We start from the raw sequence: 19,375 nt of genomic DNA on the forward strand, positions 1-19,375 counted from the left end.
TGTACCATTTTTATTACTATTACTAGAAAGGAGTAGCGTTTTTCAGAGGAAAACGTTCCACTTTGTCTCTGATGGCTAGTAACCAATAAAACCGTTCTCGTTCTGCTGCTGTGGGAAATAAGCAACAACGGAAAAGTAACAATGATTTTAGAGCATAATTCATTTGCCAGGACAGACAAGGCGATGGGAGGGAGAGACAAGTGTCAAGCTCTCCCTTCTTCCCACCGTCCCCACCCGGCCCAGGGCTGAGCAGCCGCAGGGGTGCACAGGTCGGACCTGGTTTTCCGGGAGGCGCTGGGGGCGGGGCCCGAGGCCGGGGGCGGGTCTGCACGAGCCTTGTAGCCGACCTGCGCCGCCACAGCCGCTGGAGTTCTTGCAGCCGCCGGGCGCGTGCGCAGGCGTTGGGGGGCTGCTGCGGGCCAGGAAGCCGGGGGCGACCGAGCGGAGCGCGGAGGGTAACCGGCTGTGGGCACGATGAGACCCGGAGAGCAGCGGCCCGTGGAGGGGGGCGCATGCTGTGGCGTCTCCGAGCTGGAGCTGCTGAAGCTGCGCGCGGCGGAGCGCATCGACGAGGCGGCCGAGCGGCTGGGGGCCTTGAGCCGCGCGATCTGGAGCGAGCCGGAGCTGGCCTACGAGGAGCACCATGCCCACCGGGTGCTGACGAGCTTCTTCGAAAGGGAATCGCCGGCCGCTTCCTGGGCGGTGCAGCCGCACTACCAGCTGCCCACGGCCTTCCGCGCCGAGTGGGAGCCTGCGGGGGTCCAGGAGCCGAGCGCCGCGCGGCGGCCGCTGCACCTGTGCTTTCTGTGCGAGTACGACGCGCTGCCGGGCATCGGCCACGCCTGCGGCCACAACCTCATCGCCGAGGTCGGGGCGGCGGCCGCGCTGGGCGTAAAGGGGGCCCTGGAGAGCCTCCCCGGGCCGCCTCCGCCCGTGAAGGTGAGGGGGGCCCCGGGCGCGGGACTGCATCCGACTGCCCTGGCTGAGGGTGACCGGGTAGTGCCAGGACCCCTGGGCATCCCGTGCGCCTCCGTCCTCTCCCGCCGCTGGACAGGTGTAGGGGATGGTTCTCAACGTGCAGCCCTCGCCTTTGCCAAAAAGTAGAACAGAGCCGGCGAATAAGTCAGGAGTTCACGTGTTGCTGACCTAGCGACGTTTTGCAGATTTTTGTCTTCTCTTCTGTAGTTGTAAACAACCCAGTAGGCTGTCCCTCAAGAAAGAACTTAGAACCTAGCCTGGTTTTCGTTACGGGTTATTTTTGGTAACTGAGAGGCGACTTCAGTTTGTTGACAAGGTTGTGCAATCTCTGGAGGAAGTCATTTTTGTAGGGAAACCTGCAGCCCCTCTTTATTAGGTTCCAGAAAATCTTTTGTTTGTATCAGATGTGGGAGCTGTTGTGGCTCGAATCAGTGGTATTTGGATAGGAATTTTTGGTGGTTAGAACCACCAAACCTCTAGAAGCATACAAATACAGGTAATGGGGAAGCGAATGAACATTTACTGCATAGATGAGTTCATCCTTAAATTTTCATTTCATGATTTTAAGAAATATCTGGATTCTTTAAATGGGGGAATTCGTTTATGTTTGTCATAGAGCAAGTTTAATCTTGTATTACTGTTTTTCCAGGTGGTATATTTACATTCTGTGAGCTAAGATTCAATCATCATTCAGGTTAAGGGGAAAACATGTTTTATTTTCATATTTTTTTAGCCCATTTTTTTCTAATGTCAGTAACCTTTCTCTTTTATCCTAACATTTTCATCTTTTGTGGCTTCTTCTCTTTAGCTGTCTTTTCTGCCTCTTTGGGCTTGTTTTTGTATTTGGTTAGGTTTTTGCTTTGGTTGGGGAGGAGGGGGTGTCCTGCCATTGCATGAAACACTGGAGAGATTTGACGTTAACAAGGTTTATGAAAGGTTCTGAGTAGTCAGCAATGCATGTCATAGTTAATGAGTCAAGGGTTAAGAGTTAAGTGCAGCCTAATCTAAGAGTTTGGATGCTTTATAACTTGTAAAGAAAGCTAGATTTTAGGAAAGGTACAGACTTCTAATTTCAAACGGTTGTTCTCAGTTTTAGCAAGGTTATCTGTCTTACCTGAAAATGGAATTTAAGTTGATTTTCCTTTGCAAGCCAAGAATTTTTTCCACCTTGTTCCATTGTATCTTTATACATGACGTTTAAAAGTGTATTAGCTGTTTATAGATAATTTTTCTTTGCTTTTTAAAATTGTTTGAAGAAGTTAAGCTTAAGTATCAAAGTAAAATTTTTATTCTGTAAAGTTCTCTTTTGTTTAATTAGGTGTTTGGTGACCAATAAATCTGCCTGGTTGAACTGGTGGAATCGAATTAGTAAGTTTGTGTAATAGTGGCCGTTTCTAACCATGGTTGTTAAGCTTTGTTTAATGTTCTTCATAAGGAATTAATAAGTTTAGACCTTTTAACAAGATAGCTCAGTAAGGAATTAGAATTCAGGCTTTAAGGTCAGGAAATTTAATCCCAGCCCTGTCTGAAGACTTGTCTGTGACCTGGGGCAGGACACTTCACTCTGTACTTCAAAACCACTCTCCCTAAAATGATGACCCAGATGGCTCACCTACCTTACAGGGGTGTTAGGAGGATAACTAGTAAGTCACTGGAAAGTTCCTTACTAGTAAAGTGCTTATGAATAATTATATACGTGTACTCAAAGGCTTAGTCAAGAAGCTTTAAGAAATACATCTTAATGAATTTTAAGGAACTAGTATTTAATTTTTTTTATCAGTGCCATTAGTTATATAAAATTGGGAAAAACTTCCTGTAATGTCTGTAGTACATACTTTTCACCAAATTGTTATAACAATGTAAATTACATTTTGTGGTTAAATTAGCACCATATTTATGCCCACTGCATAAGTGTCAGAGAACAAAACCTCTCTCCATAGTTTAAGGACTTGAATGTAGATTGTGAATACATATGCAAGAGAACCTGTTTGATATTTTCCTACTAAGGATTTTTAGTTGTTTTGCTCTGACATGGGTATTTCCTTTTAGGTAATTGTCCTGGGAACCCCTGCAGAAGAAGATGGTGGTGGCAAAATTGACTTAATTGAAGCAGGGGCTTTTAAAAATCTTGATGTTGTTCTTATGGCCCATCCATCTCAAGAGAATGCTGCTTATCTACCAGATGTCGCTGAACATGAGTAAGTAATCAAGTTGAGGATAAACTTCTTAGTGGAAAACAGGCTATAGAATACTTTTATGTCTAAACGAGAGACTAAAACTCCACATTTATACATTTAAAAAGTAAATTGAAAGATAATGCGGTATCTTGATTTCCATTGAATGACATTTTTAAAGCCTCTTCTAATTGGGATTTATTATGATGTTCGTAATTGGAGTATTAAAGTCATAGAGCCTAAAAAGCATAGAAATAGCACACAGAACATGTTGACGTTTATGTTCTATGTTGAACCGTCTGAGAGTAATCTGGTTTCTGTAAAGCATCTATTCTTTGATACGGAGTTGCCGTTGCAGTTGAATAGATTTGCAAGAGACAGTTCTGTTAGACTTGGGAAGAAAACACATCTCCATTTTATTTACTTTAATTTGAATTATTTGCAAAGAGGGTAAATTATATCCTGAGAGAGAATCCACAGTAGCTGTGGATTTTAGTGGAATTTTTCAGTCTATGCTTTTCAGATTTCTCTGCTAAAACTTTTCATTTCTCTTTCTCTATGTTGAGGAACTTACTTTTTTGCTACCTAGGAGCATGCATCATTGAAGTGGTTTGAATTTTTTACACCAGGAATTTCAACCATAGTAGTAACCAGGTATCTCACCTCTTAGTGCCCCACCAAGGCCTTGTTTTTAGAGGGTGATCATTTTAATTGTTCTGGTATCTTTGTTCTTATCACTGGGAATTGATACTGTGATAGTAGGAAGAATCTTTCAACTTTTGCTTCTGGAAAACATTAGGCATTAGGAATTTCTGCCAATGCCTTTGGCTGGAAGGGGCCTGCAGCTGTAGGCAGGCTTCCCAGCCCATTAGCCTACTTGGACTTAAGTTAGGCTTTTTGGTCTTGATTCTTAAGTCAGCCCACTTGGCCTCAGTCTTTTTCGTGTCTGGCTTCTTAGGTTTCTCATTGGTCATCTTTTAAGATGGAAAAGGGAACAAGGTCAGGATTTAATTTTTTTAAAATTACTAATCCATTTATCCTGAAAACTTCTGACAATGAATAAGATAAAGCAAGTTGTCCCTATTCACCACATTTCCCAAATATAGTCACTTCTCTAGAGGTATGTATTTTTTCAGGACTTTTTTTAGTGTATTTATAGGACATAAATAGGTACATGTGTAAATTAAATTTTGAGGGAAGGTTTTCCTCCCTGAATATTCAGCTCAATATATTACTGCTCTGGTTCTTGCACCTTTAAATTAAAAACAATATGCCTTTAAAATAATTCCATATCAGTTTGTCTAAAATATGCTTCCCCCCCCCCCCCCCAAAGATGACCGGTAAGGGGTTCTTAACCCTTGACTGGGTGTTGTCAGCACCACGCTCACCCAGTGAGCATACCGGCCATATGGCCATCCCTATATGGGATCCAAACCCGTGGCCTTGGTGTTATCAGCACCACACCCTACCGAGTGAGCCACGGCCGACCCCTAAAATATGCTTTTAAGCCTTAATACTAACGCTGATATAAAGCAACCATAATATTTCTCTTCCTGTAGTTTATTGTGGTTTAATTGTACATAGATGTAAACCCTGTAAGAAATGGTTCTAGAGCCATTTTCATAAAGGACATCCTTTTCCTTTTTATAATTATCACCACTTTTTAAAAAATTTATTTTTTATTAGCATATTTGTTCTTACAAATCATGCTTATTCTTTATGCCCCTTATCCAGTTTCCTCCCTCCCCTATTCCCCTCCCCTTCCCCCTTTTAATAACCATAGATTTGTTCTCTCCATCTAATAGGTTAACTGTTCCTCTGTGGTTTTGTTGCCTAGATCTGTCCAGTACTGAGGCTGGTGTGATCAAATCTGTTTATCACCACTTTTGATAAAATTCCACTTTCAAAGTGATGGTGATAAGATATATAGAGAGAAGATAACAGGTATCCTAAAATTTTGTAAATAGGTTTGGAGATGCTTTTACTTGTTTTTGTTCTGCCATCAATGTTGTAATCAGTCAAGAAATTTCATGAGCATTCTAAAGACTCCTGAATTTAGCCCATTTAAAAAAAAAGTACAGAGTGGTTTTTTAATAATCTGAATGTGGAAACTATTAATCAGGCTTTAAAAAAAAGTGTTACCTAAGCAAGTTAATCATGGAGCTTTATAAGTAACTAATACATAATCCTTTTTCTATATGTATTGGTTTTTTTTTCTTTTGTATCCAAGTAGTTAGACTGGTATGAGAACTGTAAGTAGAGTAACAATAATTTATAAACTTTAAAAATATTAGTGACATAGGTATTTTAAAACATTAATAAAATATTGATCAGGAACCAACAGACTTACTGCTAGGGTATCTTGTGATAACATTGTGAGTATAATCTGATCGTCAGGTTATCTTAACCCATTTCAAATGTTACCTTCCTGTGTTTCCTTGACCTTCCCCTTAAGAAGGAATTATTTGAATTTTTGCATACCTTTGATGTAGAACTCTCACAAGGCAGGGTCAAGGGAGACAGAATCCTTTTTTTTTTTTTTTTTTTTTAATAATTCCAGCACCTAATGCAGTATTGCATGTTTGTTTGAATTGAATTATGTACACATTTAGTCTGTGCAGGAGGATGGTTGAGCAGTTTTCTTTTTCTCTCCTTTTGGAATGCCTTCTCTGTATCAGGCACTGTGCTACATAATAATAAACTGTAACTAATGTAAATAAATTACAGAGTTACTACTACAAATGATTTGCAAATCAAAATTGCAGCGGTGTGAATTAATTTTAAGTAATAGTTGGGTAATTCTAACTCCTTGGATTATCTTACCTTAGCAGTATTGGAAAAACATTTCAAATGATTTTTTATTTTGTAGTATGACTGTGAAATACTATGGAAAAGCATCTCATGCTGCTGCTTATCCCTGGGAAGGAGTAAATGCATTAGATGCTGCTGTTCTTGCCTACAACAATCTGTCTGTGTTAAGACAGCAAATGAAACCAAACTGGAGAGCTCATGGTATGAATGTCAGACACTTTGTATAATAGATGGTGCTTAATATATTTAACTGCAATATAATTACTTAATATTTGATTTTTTTAAACCATTTGGAAACATTTTATCTATGTCATGCGTATTCTAAAATTTTTAGATATTTGCGGAAATTCATGTGATAACATACTAGGATGTTTGTGGGTAGGAAGGCGGTGATGATTATTGTACATAAATGGGATAGTCATCTTTGAGTAACAGATAAGGGTTTTATGTAAGGAGGTACATTCTTTCTGAGTGTATTTGAAAGTTGGAACCCGATTTTCCAGTTATCTTCACTCTCTCCTAATGATAACAGAATTTTGTCATTTCCTCAGTTTATAAAAAGGTGTAATGATTATTAGTTTTACTTACTCAAGTGCTGTTAATCCTGAGTAATGTCTTTTAAAATTATGTGTATCACCATAATATAAATACAGTAATAAAGTACTATTTTGAAGGTACAAATGTATTTTTATGATTTAGGAAATTGTTTTATTGTAATATCTATTCCTTACCTGATTTTGTCACAGGCTGAAGTTAATGTGTAAATTGTACTTTTACCAGCTTCCTGCCTTAGTTTCTTTAAAGGGAACAAACAATATGTAGAAATTTTTTTTTAAAGTAAGTCATATAAATTAGATTTTGCATATTTATTTTAGCTATTACTTTGAATTGATAAATCTTCATTCTGTGTAGTTCCAAATGAATGCATTTGTTTTAAAAGTTGATAGTACTTAGTGAACTTTAGGTTGCATTGGTTTCTTCTTGGCATGAAAATTATTTTCACATTTCAAATATTCATGGATTTCTTGAGGTACAAGAGTAATTACAGAACCTCATATCATTGTTTTTCCTTTTTTTATGTGGGAAGTTTATCAAAATGTACAACTGTAATAAAGCCTACTGAAAAAAGTCTTCCAGAAAGCTTAAGATATTGCTAAGTTTACTTTTTGTTGTATAATTTCCAACAGTTTCTTTATAGTCTGGATCATAATTTCTAAACATAAATTTCGTAAAATGCATGTAGTCAATTTTTTTCCTGTTAGCTAGAAAATACCACCCTATATATAGAAACTTATGCTGTATAACACATCAAAGTCTTTGATTGGTATATCTGTGAAACTAGTAAGTTTAAATTGTTTTTCGTTATGTACATATTGGCTGAAAACTTTATGGGTATATTTAAGCTTAAAGAAATGGTCACCAAGCTTAATTCCAGTAATTTGGTTCTTTTTATAGGTATAATAAAAAATGGTGGTGTAAAACCCAATATCATTCCCTGTTATTCTGAATTAATCTATTACTTCCGTGCACCCTCAATGAAAGAACTTCAAGTTTTGACTAAAAAGGCAGAAGATTGCTTCAGAGCTGCAGCTATGTCTACAGGGTGCACAGTAAGAATTTTTAAGAATTAATCTAAGTTACAATCAGAGGTATATATGTGGGCTGGGGCTGTCTATATTAATTTAGATTAAAACTTAACTTGCCTCTTTATCATTTGGTGATATTCATATGCAAAATGAGTTGGCCGAATAGTTAATGTGAAAGCCTTTAATTCTTATGTATTTTACTCAGTGCCTGCAATAGGGAAGACTATAAGTCATCTTACTTATATAGTCATTAGAATAATTCTCATACTGCTGTGCTAGAATTCCTGTCTTTTTGCAGATTATATCCTTCCTTATTGGCAGTTATGCTTTTAGAATTATTCTGTATAGTTCTTATAAAGGGAATTTTATGGCAAAATCAGCAAAAGCTATTTTTGGTGTTATAGATATGTGTAGTAGTGATATAAATACTTAAGGCTTGCTGGAATGAAAGTTAAAATAGACACAAGTTTAGTCAAGAGGTTTTGTTGACTTGAATTCTAAAGTCAGTAATATAAAATCTGAATCTTGACCTGCAGGATCCCATGGTCTAGTTGGAGAGAAAGATATTGACCTGTGCTTCTCAGCCTCCCTAATTTCTTAACCTTTAGAAATGTTATTAAATATCTCTGGGCCTCTGTTTTCTCACTTGAAAACTGGGGATAATAACATAATCTATGTTAGGATTAAATGAGATTTATTAATTAAATTCTTGTGAGAATTAAATGAAATAATGTTTATGAAGAGTTTGGAGCCTAGCTTTTATATATATTACCTTATTTTTTTCCTGTTCTTAGTAGTCTAGAGATGTATAATTTATTCACGTAGTAGCAGTGTCTCCCAGCAGCAGTGATTCTCAGTTTATGCTAAGTGTCCTAAGAGTAGTGTGGATGGTAAGTGTCATGAGGGATCTGAAGCAGGAAAGAGGTGGTCTGAGGCTGTTAAGAAGATTTCATGGAAGACTGTAGACCTGAATTGAGCTTTGAAGGATGATCGTACTTTCAGATATGTGAAGGACAGAGAGTGAGAGCTCCTAGACAGGAAGTGTAGTCAGCAAAGGTAAGAATGTAAAAGCTGGGCTGAGCCCGTGGCGCACTCGGCACTGGGAGCGTGGCGACGCTCCCGCTGCGGGTTCAGATCCTACATAGGAATGGCCGGTGCACTCACTGGCTGAGTGCCGGTCACGAAAAAGACAAAAAAGCTCATGTTGTGATGTAGTGAATAGATAGGTATAAGAGAGTATTTCAAAAAGTTCATGGAAAGATTTGCATTATCTTTTAATTCTATTTTTCCATGAACTTTTGAAGTACCCTTGTATGGGCAAATGTTAGGAGCCAAGGACATAACTTCATGTGCCACTAGAGAGGATAGGTATTGGTTTAATGTAAGAGAACAGTAAAGCATCCACAGCCTAGGACAGTAAAAAAGTAAACATTTATTAACTTATTTATTTATAAATATTTAAAATGTTTACTGATAAAATACATAATACACTGTTATCATTAGCTAATATCTCAAGGTGTACAGTATTCCTTAGGGTAAGATTCATTGTAATTAGATTTAAATCTATATTTAAAATAGTCTTTTAATAATTTATTAAATTTTGGCTGATTTGTAAGACCTGATTAGATTGTCATATTCTACCTTAGATGTGGACAAGAATAGAAGAAATGTCATCTCTACCATTTTATGATTGGGTTTTTTTTTTTTTTTTTTGGGGGGTCCTTTTCGTGACCGGCACTCAGCCAGTGAGCGCACCAGCCAGTCTTATATAGGATCCGAACCCACGGCAGGAGTGTCGCCACGCTCCCAGCGCCGTACTCTACCAAGTGCGCCACGGGCTCGGCCCTTATGATTGGTTTTTTGCTAACATTATTGGTATTATCTTTAGTTTGAAGGGAATATCGCCCATTTTGATTTAATCAAAATGAAATCTGCTAAGTCTACTTAACTGGGCACATATAAACTGCTTCTGTATCTTCATACACTGAAATTAATAAATGAGGACCATTGCCAAGCCTTCCTCATTGTGAATCTTCTGTATTTCTCTCGGGGTACCTTTATACCTTTCAGACCAGGCAGTGGGTCAGTTTGTATACCAGTCAGCTTGTATACTGAATGTTAGTAAAGTTTAATTTCTTTCTTTTGGAGATTGAGTCCTAGAGCAGTGTTCTCAGAGTGTGATTTTTGGACCACCTGCATCAGAATTACTTGGGGGTGCTGGTTAAAATGGAAGTTTTGGGCTCTCCCACACTCTACTTAGGTGACTGAAGTTGACACTTCCTAGCTAGTGTAGAGCTTGGTGACATTGTATGGTTTGGTGCCTGTGTAACATAGGGAGATGGGGTCCTAGGAAATCTCAATATAGAAAATATGTAATATAGAAAATACGGGGCGGCCCCATGGTGCACTGCTTGGGGAGCGCAGTGGCGCTCCCGCCACGGGTTCGGATCCTATATAGGATAGGAATGGCCGGCCAGTGCATTCACTGGCTGAGCTCACTGGCTGAGCGTGCCAAGGGTTGCGATCCCCTTACTGGTCACAAAAAGACAAAAAAAAAAAAAAGAATATGTAAGATTTGAGAGTATATATCTGGAAGAGAAAGTGCCCTCTCTCAAAACTTTTCCTGTTAGAGAACTATCAATGATTTGAAAACTTTGTTTTGTTTTATTATTTATTTATTTATTAATATATATTTTACATTCTAAGATGTTGCAGAACAGTTGTGGGAGAGAGGGAGAGGGGAAGGGGGAGGGAAATATAATGGGAGGAGGAAGGAGAGGGATGTGGTCGAGGCTCATGGCACCCCCCTCATTCCAGCAGGAGAGACCAGAAGACTTCAGTGGAGGCTCTGTCATTGCTGGGCTGGATGTACATGTCAGAGGCCATGCCTGAAGCCCTCGGCCCCCTACCACCCTGGCTCGGGAGCCTGGGGTGTTTCCAGTGGTGGCTCAGTGGTCATCTCTGGGCTGGTGGTGGATGTTGTGGGGGGCGTGGCTGAGGCCCTTAGCCCCCCACTGCCTCAGCTCGAGAGCCCAGGGCGTTTCCTGTGGCGGCGAGGTTCTCAGCCCCCTACCACCACCCCACCCTGAGAGTATAGGGCACTTCTGGCAACAGCTTGGTGGTCATGGCTGGGCTGGTCGTGGGTGTCAGGGGTCGTGACTGAGGTGCTTGGCCCCCAACAGCCCCAAATTGGGAGCCCTGGGTGCTTCTTGTGGTAGCTCAGTGGTCCTCGCTGGGCTGGTTGTTGGTTGTGGTCATTGGGGCAGCTTGTCTGAGGCCCACAGCCCTCTCCTCTCCCTGGTTTGGGAGCCCATGGAGCTTCAGCCCTTCTAGGTTTTATAGGTGTTCTTTGGTGGTGTTAGACCTTTACTGGTTAACATCATACGTTGTCTCTGATCTGTAGATATTTTGTTTTTTCTTTCAGTTCTGTGTTGGATTATTTTCTGTTTCCACCACTTAAACTCTGCACTGGAACTAATCTGTTGTCCTTCGGTTACTTCTAAAATGGGGGGACTTCCTGTGGGAACCAACCCTTGAGCCCTATGGTTGATCTAAATTGCTGTTTTGCTGCTGATTCACTGGGGAAGGCTTTTTGTGCAGCTCACGTTTTAGTTGACTTTGTAAGCACTTCTGGATCTTGAGATCCAGTACACCTGGGTTGTTTGGAAACTCTGGACTGGACAAAACTTACACCCCTGCAGTTCTATACTCCTGACCAGTCTCCAGTGAGTGGGCCTGTGCTGAATGGAGGGCCGATCAGCTGTCCGTGCTGTGCCCCAATGTTCCCCTGATGGCCCGTCTCCCCCCCCCCCCCACTTCAAACACTTCCCATGAGACAGGTCATATTCTGGTCCCTTGTGATGACTCACCAGCCTCTGATTGGCTCCTTTTTTCAGTTATCTGTGACACCTTGCTTCTGTGTGGGCCCATGGGAACTCTGTTAGTAATCTTGCTGGCCTGGGGGCCACCAAGGCTCTCTTTTCCCCTACTGCCTCCAAGCAAGTTCATACGAAGGTCACAACTGCAGCTTTTGCCAGCTCTCGCTCTTTGTGCTCACCAGGGCCAGCCTTGAAGCAGCCGGGGCTCAAAATTGTGGGAGGATCCTTTCTTTCTCTTGTGGCTTCTCCTCCCTTCATGAACTCCATACGTCTCTTCTCTTCCCCGAGCTCTAGGGGCCCCAGCTTGGCTGTCGTTGCTTTTTACTAGTTGTAAATTGATTTGTGGGAGACAGTGATGCTGGGGACCGTCTATTCTATCATCTTGACTGGAAGCCTTGAATCTGAGTTTTTTATTTCAAAATTTGTTTTGTAATTTTTTATTAGGTAGAAATTAAAGCTGGAGCACATGATTATTACAATGTTCTTCCCAATAAAAGTCTTTGGAAAGCTTATATGGAAAATGGAAAACAGCTGGGAATAGAATTTATTTCAGAAGATACAGTGTTGAATAACCCTTCAGGTAATTATTATATATTGTGCTATTATTTGAGGAAGAGAAATACCATCTTGGGTTAAATGGTTTTGTTTAATGGTTTGGGAGGTAGGGAGGTACTGCTGATGTTTTTAATAATATTTTCACAAACAATGGTTAGGGAAGAGAAATTAATGGCCTCTTCATTGAGTGTAGAATGTCAAATGAGCAGACTATTTTTAGAAATAGCCAACCTACTGTTTGGCCTGTATTCTAAATATTTCTGGTGATTAAATTTGCTTAGTTCTAATATTTAAGTAAGCTACTGAAATGGGAAATAGAATTTTAATTCATTGTCAGTTACCACAATAAGCAGGTTACTAAGTACTTGGTTGTCTGGGGCATTTTCAGTTTCCGAGGAATAACATACAACTACTAGAATTTATTTATTATTTATTTTTTTTTTTGTCTTTTTTTTTTGTGACCGGCACTCAGCCAGTCCTATATAGGATCCGAACCCGGGGCGGGAGCGTCGCCGCGCTCCCAGCGCCGCACTCTCCCGAGTGCGCCACGGGCTCAGCCCCAACTACTAGAATTTAAATAATCATAAGTTTGGGGTTATTTTATATATTTTTCCTTTTAAAAGCATACTATTACTAATACATTTGCAAGTTAGAGATGAATGTCCTAAAATATAATAATAGATGTTGATGAAGTAAAACCAAAAGGACTTGGTGATAAAAATGGGGTGCTGATGTCATTCATTGAGTTTGAGAGAAAGAACAGGTTGGGGTAAGGTGGGTTGATATAAATTATTAGCATGTTAAATTTAAGGTGCTTATAGGGTTTCTAAGCAGAGCTGTTCAGTAGCCTGTTGAATCTGGAACCCCAAAAGATGTCTAGGTTGGAGATTTAGGAGTTATCATTATAGGGGAGGTAACTGAAGACACAGGTATTGGTGAGGTTGTCCAGGTACATAGAGGGAGAAGACACCCAAAGATGGAAACTCTGGGATTACCAGCATTTAAGAGATAGACAAAAGACAGAGGAGGAGACAGAGTGGTCAGAGAGAAAGCCAGACAATCAGGAAAGTAGAGTCATGGGAGCCAAGGGAGTAGAGAACTTCTAGAAGGAAGGGAGGAGTAAATCATTTCAGGTGCTGTAGAGACTGAATAAGATAAGTATGGTCTGGTGTCCATTGGACTAGTGATCAGAAGTTCATGCATTGTCTGGAAGAAACTAGTTGAAGGCTGGTGGGACCAGATTTGGATCTCACTTCTCTAATCACTGCATTGACTGATGAGATAGTGGACGCAGCAAAGGAAGACTTCTTTTTCAAGAAAGTTAAGTTTAAAAGGAAGTAGAGTAGATACAAGCTTGTGGGAGATATGGAAAAGAAGAGATTTTTTAAAGGAAGATACTTTCAAGAAGTAGATGCAGGTAAGTGTTCAGCGAGGAAGGCAGGGAATTCACTGATGTCCTCCCTAGGAAGTTGTTAGTAGAACATGGTGAACATTGAGGTGATAGGCTGGAGGGAAGATAAAATTGCCACTGAGAAGAGTTGGCCAGGGACATCACAGAGTGTGTGTGTTTTCTGAACAGCATTGAGAGCTCAGCTCAGCATCGAAGACCATGAGTTTATTGTCAAGGCAGTCTTCATGGTCCTGTACTTTTACCCTAACAGGTTTCTGCCATCTTGCTACAGGAGGGAAGACAAATGGTCACATTTTGCCACATAACTAGTAGCAATGAGATGATGAGCATGTTATTTAATATCTGTAAGCTTTGGTTTCTTCATGTATAAAATGGGAACTGTTCAAAGTGTTAATGAGAATACATGTGAAGCACTTAGATTATCTTTGGAACATGGTAATTCCAGATACATGTTAGCTGCTGTTTGTTACAGATTTCGCTTCTTTTGTTTCCTTAACACTCATTCTTGTATATTCTAACTTTGCCCGGCATGGTGTTTGACATATAATAAGCATTCAGTAAATGTCCATTGAATGAACGTAAGGCTTTGATTTTAGTATGGTTTAATTAGCAAATGTTAGTGTGTTGATTTTGTAACAAGGCTAGATGCAAAGTGATTTAAAATACCATTTCTTGTCTTATAGAGCTTCCTAATCTAGTTTGTGAGATAAACACTAACCAAATAATCCAATAAATGGAAAGAAAACTAAGCTGAAAAGTGCAGTGAAGGAGAGTAATACAATTCTGTGAGAGCCTGTTCTAGAGGACGTAGATCTTGCCAGTGGAGAGAAGTGAAGCTTCCTTTGTCTGAAGGGTAAAGTAGGAGTTAAGTAGGCGAAGAGGGGACAGCATGTATAAATGTCCTGAGGTGAGGGACAGCATGGTGAAGTGTCCAGGGTGGCTGGGGTATATTGGATAAATGAGAGAAAAAGCTGATGGAGTCAGGTCATGTTAAGATTGAAAAAATATTGGCAAATAGAGTATGTTGCTAGACCAATTAGGAAACTAGTGTATGAGTTCAGGCAAGAGATCATGATAGCATAGACTGATTGGGAACAGGTGTTGGTGATGGTAACATGAAAAGTTATGATTCTGAGATATGTTGGAGGTATTGTTGACAAGTGAGGTGGCAGTAGAAGAACAGGAAGATCTGAATTTGACTTTGCATATGTTAAGTTTGATCTACCTTGAAGACATCCAAGAGCAGATATCAGGCTGGCAATGGGATGTATGAGTATGGAGCTGGTAATAAATTTTGAGTTGGTGGTAATTTGAAGCAATACATATGGACAAAATCTTATGAGTATGGAGTGAGAAGAAGAAAGGGCCTGGTCTTGAGTCTTGAGTAACTAATATTTTGTGGTCAGATAGAGGAGGCTTTACCCCCAGGGAGACAGAAGAAGGTGCCATCAGAGGCAGAAAGGACACCATGTTAGTGCTGTCACAGAGGGAAGAAAGGGAGTAGGTGACAGTGAAATGCTGTCAAGATGGCAAGTGAAAGTAGCCATGGCATTGGGCCAGGGCAAGTCTTCGGGACCTTTGTGAGAGCTGCTATGGTGACCGAGGAGGTGGAAGCAAACTGGAGTGGATTGAGGACTCAGTGGAAGGTGAGGTGCTGAAAGAAAGCATGAGTATATGGACAGCGCTCCAGGAAGTTCACTTCTCTAGATCCCTTCAACAGCGTATGAAACTATAGCCAAGTACAGAATTCTGCATATAACTTCATAACTCAAATATTTAACCAAATGTACTTTGTGTGTTCCAAGGATCTACTGATTTTGGAAATGTTACTTTTGTGGTTCCTGGGCTTCATCCGTATTTTTACATTGGATCCAATGCCTTGAATCATACTGAACAATACACCGAAGCTGTGGGTAAGTGTTCTGCAGGTGAGCGTTTTGGCCCTATTATATTGTGTTGGGGAGTTGGAGAGAGAATGTAGATATTAAGAGCTAACTTGAGAAATAAATAAATTAATTTTTAATAAATATGGAGGTATTTTTATTTATTTTCTCTACTTTTTAGGATCACAAGAAGCTCAGTTCTACACTTTGCGTACAGCCAAAGCTCTGGCAATGACTGCATTGGATGTTATTTTTAAACCAGAGTTGCTGGAAAGAATCAGAGAAGACTTTAAATTGAAACTTCAAGAAGAACAGTTTTTAAATACAATAGAATAAAAGGAAGATTTAGGAGCTACTTATGAATTATCAAGACAGGATGATTTTTTTTCTTTAATCTTTTTTAATGAAGAAGGGCATACTTGTTTTTCAGTCTTAAAGGAGTTAAATTCCTCTTGCCTGTTAAGTGAGGGCAGGATGTGGAGAAAACATATTACCTCATCTAAAATGAAAATTTTTGAAAATCTATACTTGATGGAATTGTGATATTTCAGGAGCTGTATGTGATGCCATTTCTTAAGCTGGACAATATGTGGTTTATCAGTGATAATATGTTGTATGAGTGTATAGTAAAAGGTCCAAGAGATTTCAAACCTTATAATCAGAATTGACACCCATGAAAGTTTTGTCGTATAGCGTAATAAATTTATTCTCTAAAGTTTTAAAATTCAAGTGCTAAATTTAGGCAAAGTTTGTTTGGAATATCTGACTATCTGTTTTGGTTTAGAGAACCTCTTCATTTATAATAAAAGTAGACTTTTAATCAGAATTGCTTGTGGGAAACAACTAGAAACTCAGGTACAAGTAATCTTTAGTTTTACCATATTTTTTTTTTTTTTTTTTGTCTTTTTCGTGACCGGCACTCAGCCAGTGAGTGCATCAGCCAGTCCTATATAGGATCCGAACCCGCGGCAGGAGCGACGTCGCGCTCCCAGCGCCGCACTCTCCCGAGTGCGCCACGGGCTCGGCCCTAGTTTTACCATATGAAGGAAAAATGAGAATTTTTTTTTAAACATATAGTTAACTCTGCAAAATGGCATTAAAGTAATTCCTAATTCAATATAACAGTAACAGATTTACAACAACATGGATGGACCTTGAGAGAATTATATTAAGTGAAACAAGTCAGGCACAGAAAGAAATACCACATGTTCTCACTTATTGGTGGGAGCTAAAAATAAATATATAAATTCACACACACACACACACACACAAAAAAAAAAACGGGGGGGAGGGGAAGAAGACATAACTACAGTTCCTTGAAGTTGATTCGGCAAGCAAACAGAAAGGACATTGATGGGTGGGAGGGAGGAAAGGGAGGAGGGAGGGGGGTTTTGGTAATGGGCCACAATAATCAACCACATTGTATATTGACAAAATAAAATTCAAATAAATAAATAAATAAATAATGTAACAGGAAAAATTATGGACAGATAGGATTGGGCTCTTCCTATAAGGTATTTGCTTGGTAGCCCAAGATGTTCTAGAAGGGCTTGATAAAAGAGGAGCACTGGCTGTGCGTGCATCAGGCTCTGCTATCTTGAGTTTTTACTGTCATAAAACTGGTCCCTCTCCCTAGCAGCCCTATTCAGGCTGAAGCCTATTCTACTCTGAAGCCAGGCTGTCTAGCCTGGTTGGACCATAGTTTGGGGGACAGATTTCTGAGCCTCCTTAATCCTCACCCTAGTCCAGTATTTAAAATTTTAAGTTTTTCATGATTTATAGTTTAGTGTGACTTTCTTGAACATGATTAAAGAGTATGAGAAAAAATGTCAGGTAAAATAAATATTTTAAGCTGTGAATACGGTAACGCTCCAGTATATTTTATTTTAAAGGAAGTCCCCAAACTTTAGTGTAAACATTCCAGAAATGGAAGGGCAAGGAGAGGAAGGTGAGCATTTGGCTTCTGTGCTGTAAGCAAGTCACTTGGGCCCTTTGAGCCTCCAGCTCACTACTTGGAAAGTTAGATTAGATCACTTATCCTTACAGTCCTCTGAACCTCTAATTCCTGTTCTATATGATACTATTTAAACTTGCAAGAAAGAGGATTTTATTTGGAAGGATTAGTAGTTGAGAAATGCTTTTCTTCTAAGACCCAATTTAGCAAACAGCTTGCTTTTTTTTTTTTTAATTTAGCTAGTGTGCTAAGAACGGTTTTTACATTTTTAGAGAGTAACTATTTTTTAAAAGAGTAATGACTCTTAAAAAACAAACAAAAAACCAACAGAAACCGGTGATTTGACCTGCAAAAACCTAAAATATTTACTGTCTGACCCTTTGCAAAGAAAGTTTGCCAGCCCCTCTTCTGTATAATCATAAAATATAACCAGTTTCTCTTTGGTTTACACATATCAGGTCTTCTAGGATAAAACTTCAAGCCTCAGTACCCTGACATGTTGACCTGGACAATTGTAATGCATTAACAGTTTTGTCCACATTGGGTGCTGTGGTACTTACCTTTTAGCATTTACTTCACTCTGGGATACAGCTATCCTGTTGCCTAAGACTTTCCTCTGTGCAAGCCAGTCTTCTAACTCTTCACATCAGCATTTAGAACTTGATACTCCATGCCACCTTTTGTCTGATTATTAACAATCTCAAGTAGTCATGGTTGATATATATTTTATAGAGGACGGCATCAGCAAAAGCATTGACATGTCCAAGATCTCTGGTTTATATAAATGGAATTAATATCCTAATTTTATAAATTTCTCAAATATAATTTTTAAATTCCTTATTTAAATTCCTGCATTGTAAAGAGTGCAGCTTTATTTTCTAAAAGCTTGGTAAATTGTCAGTGATTGTTAACTGGTATTCCAACATACTGCTATATCCTGTCTTGTGAAGTGTCCCAACTTAATGGTTACTCATACAAAGTATTTGGGTTTTATATGTGATTAATTTACTTTTTAAAAACAACTTACGGAAATTTCAAGGTTAACATCTATTTTTGCTTATTCACTTGCATTCTGATAAGCATTCTTGCATGGGAGAGCAAGGTGTGGAGGTGCAGTTGCCTTGCAGGGAATTGGTATAATCTGCACCAGTGCTGTCTGCCACAGTCCAGTGTGAGGAACTAATACCGATGAACCACTAAGATGTGGGTCACTTGAGTTTCTGTAATATTTTGTTTCTCTTTCAGTTTTAAAAAAACTGGTCAAAATTGGGGTTTACCCATTGGAATATGGTCACAGATTTATCATGTCAGAAAGGGGGTTGAGAACTGATGATCTATATCTAGAAGTATGGTTTTTTTAATCTTACCTTGACATTTTACCTTTTTTTTTTTTTTTTTGTTGCCTGGCTGGTACAAGGATCAAACCCTGGACTTGGGTGTTACCAGTACCACACTCTAACCAACTGAGCTAACCAGCTAGCCCTGACCTTTTACTTTGACAGTTATTTAATATAATTTAAAAATTTAAAGTCCCTTTTTACTTTTTATATACCAGTGAGTTAATTGAGCCACATTGTACTAAAAAGCATAAGTAAATACATAAATATTGGAGTCAAATTCTTGTGTCCAGAGGAACTATAGCTGATCTTCATATGGTGTTTGAATTTAGGAGACTGCTTCCTTTGTAATGATAGTTTTTCCTTTTGGAATTAAGTTCTTTCTTTACCCTTATACATCAATGGTATGTTTCCTAAGTGACTGCTAAATTTTCATAAATGTTTACAATTAGGTTACATTATCATAGTTGGTTGGTCTTCACATTTTGGATTAAGTTTCCAAAGATTTTGGAAGGTGAAAAGGGAACTGCTGGATTATAGGTGAGCAATGAACTTTTAGATAAGGAAGGGTTCTCTTTAGCTCTTTATACTTAAAAAATAAATGTTCATTTTTGGGAGGTTAACAAATAATAAAACTTTTTAAATTTAGAATTTTGTGTATTTTTGAGGAAGAAGACAACCAAGTTTTTTCCCCAGAATTAGTTTGAATGACATTTTATTATCACTTAACAGATTCAGTGATTTATATATATGTAATATATTACTCCTTCACTAGACTGTATTTGAAGCCAGTGTCTTTTCCCTCCCA

At 39.2% G+C, this 19,375-nt stretch overlaps 1 protein-coding gene across 2 annotated transcripts; it reads left to right on the forward strand.

Moving 5' to 3' along the window:
• The first annotated feature begins 412 nt into the window (after window positions 1-412).
• Window positions 413-16,526, forward strand: PM20D2 (peptidase M20 domain containing 2). 2 transcript variants are annotated; one of them, XM_063097123.1, is made up of 7 exons: window positions 413-939; window positions 3,028-3,176; window positions 6,022-6,164; window positions 7,419-7,573; window positions 11,872-12,007; window positions 15,199-15,321; window positions 15,458-16,526. In XM_063097123.1, the coding sequence occupies exons 1-7, from the start codon at window positions 475-477 to the stop codon at window positions 15,610-15,612; spliced, it is 1,326 nt and encodes a 441-aa protein (XP_062953193.1). In that variant the 5' UTR covers window positions 413-474; the 3' UTR covers window positions 15,613-16,526. The 2 variants fall into 2 exon arrangements, with proteins under 2 accessions (XP_062953193.1, XP_062953194.1); XM_063097124.1 differs by having other exon boundaries at window positions 15,199-15,306.
• The last annotated feature ends 2,849 nt before the right edge of the window (window positions 16,527-19,375 follow it).

Source organism: Cynocephalus volans, chromosome 5 (assembly GCF_027409185.1).
Source record: "Cynocephalus volans isolate mCynVol1 chromosome 5, mCynVol1.pri, whole genome shotgun sequence".
Lineage (NCBI taxonomy): Eukaryota > Metazoa > Chordata > Mammalia > Dermoptera > Cynocephalidae > Cynocephalus > Cynocephalus volans.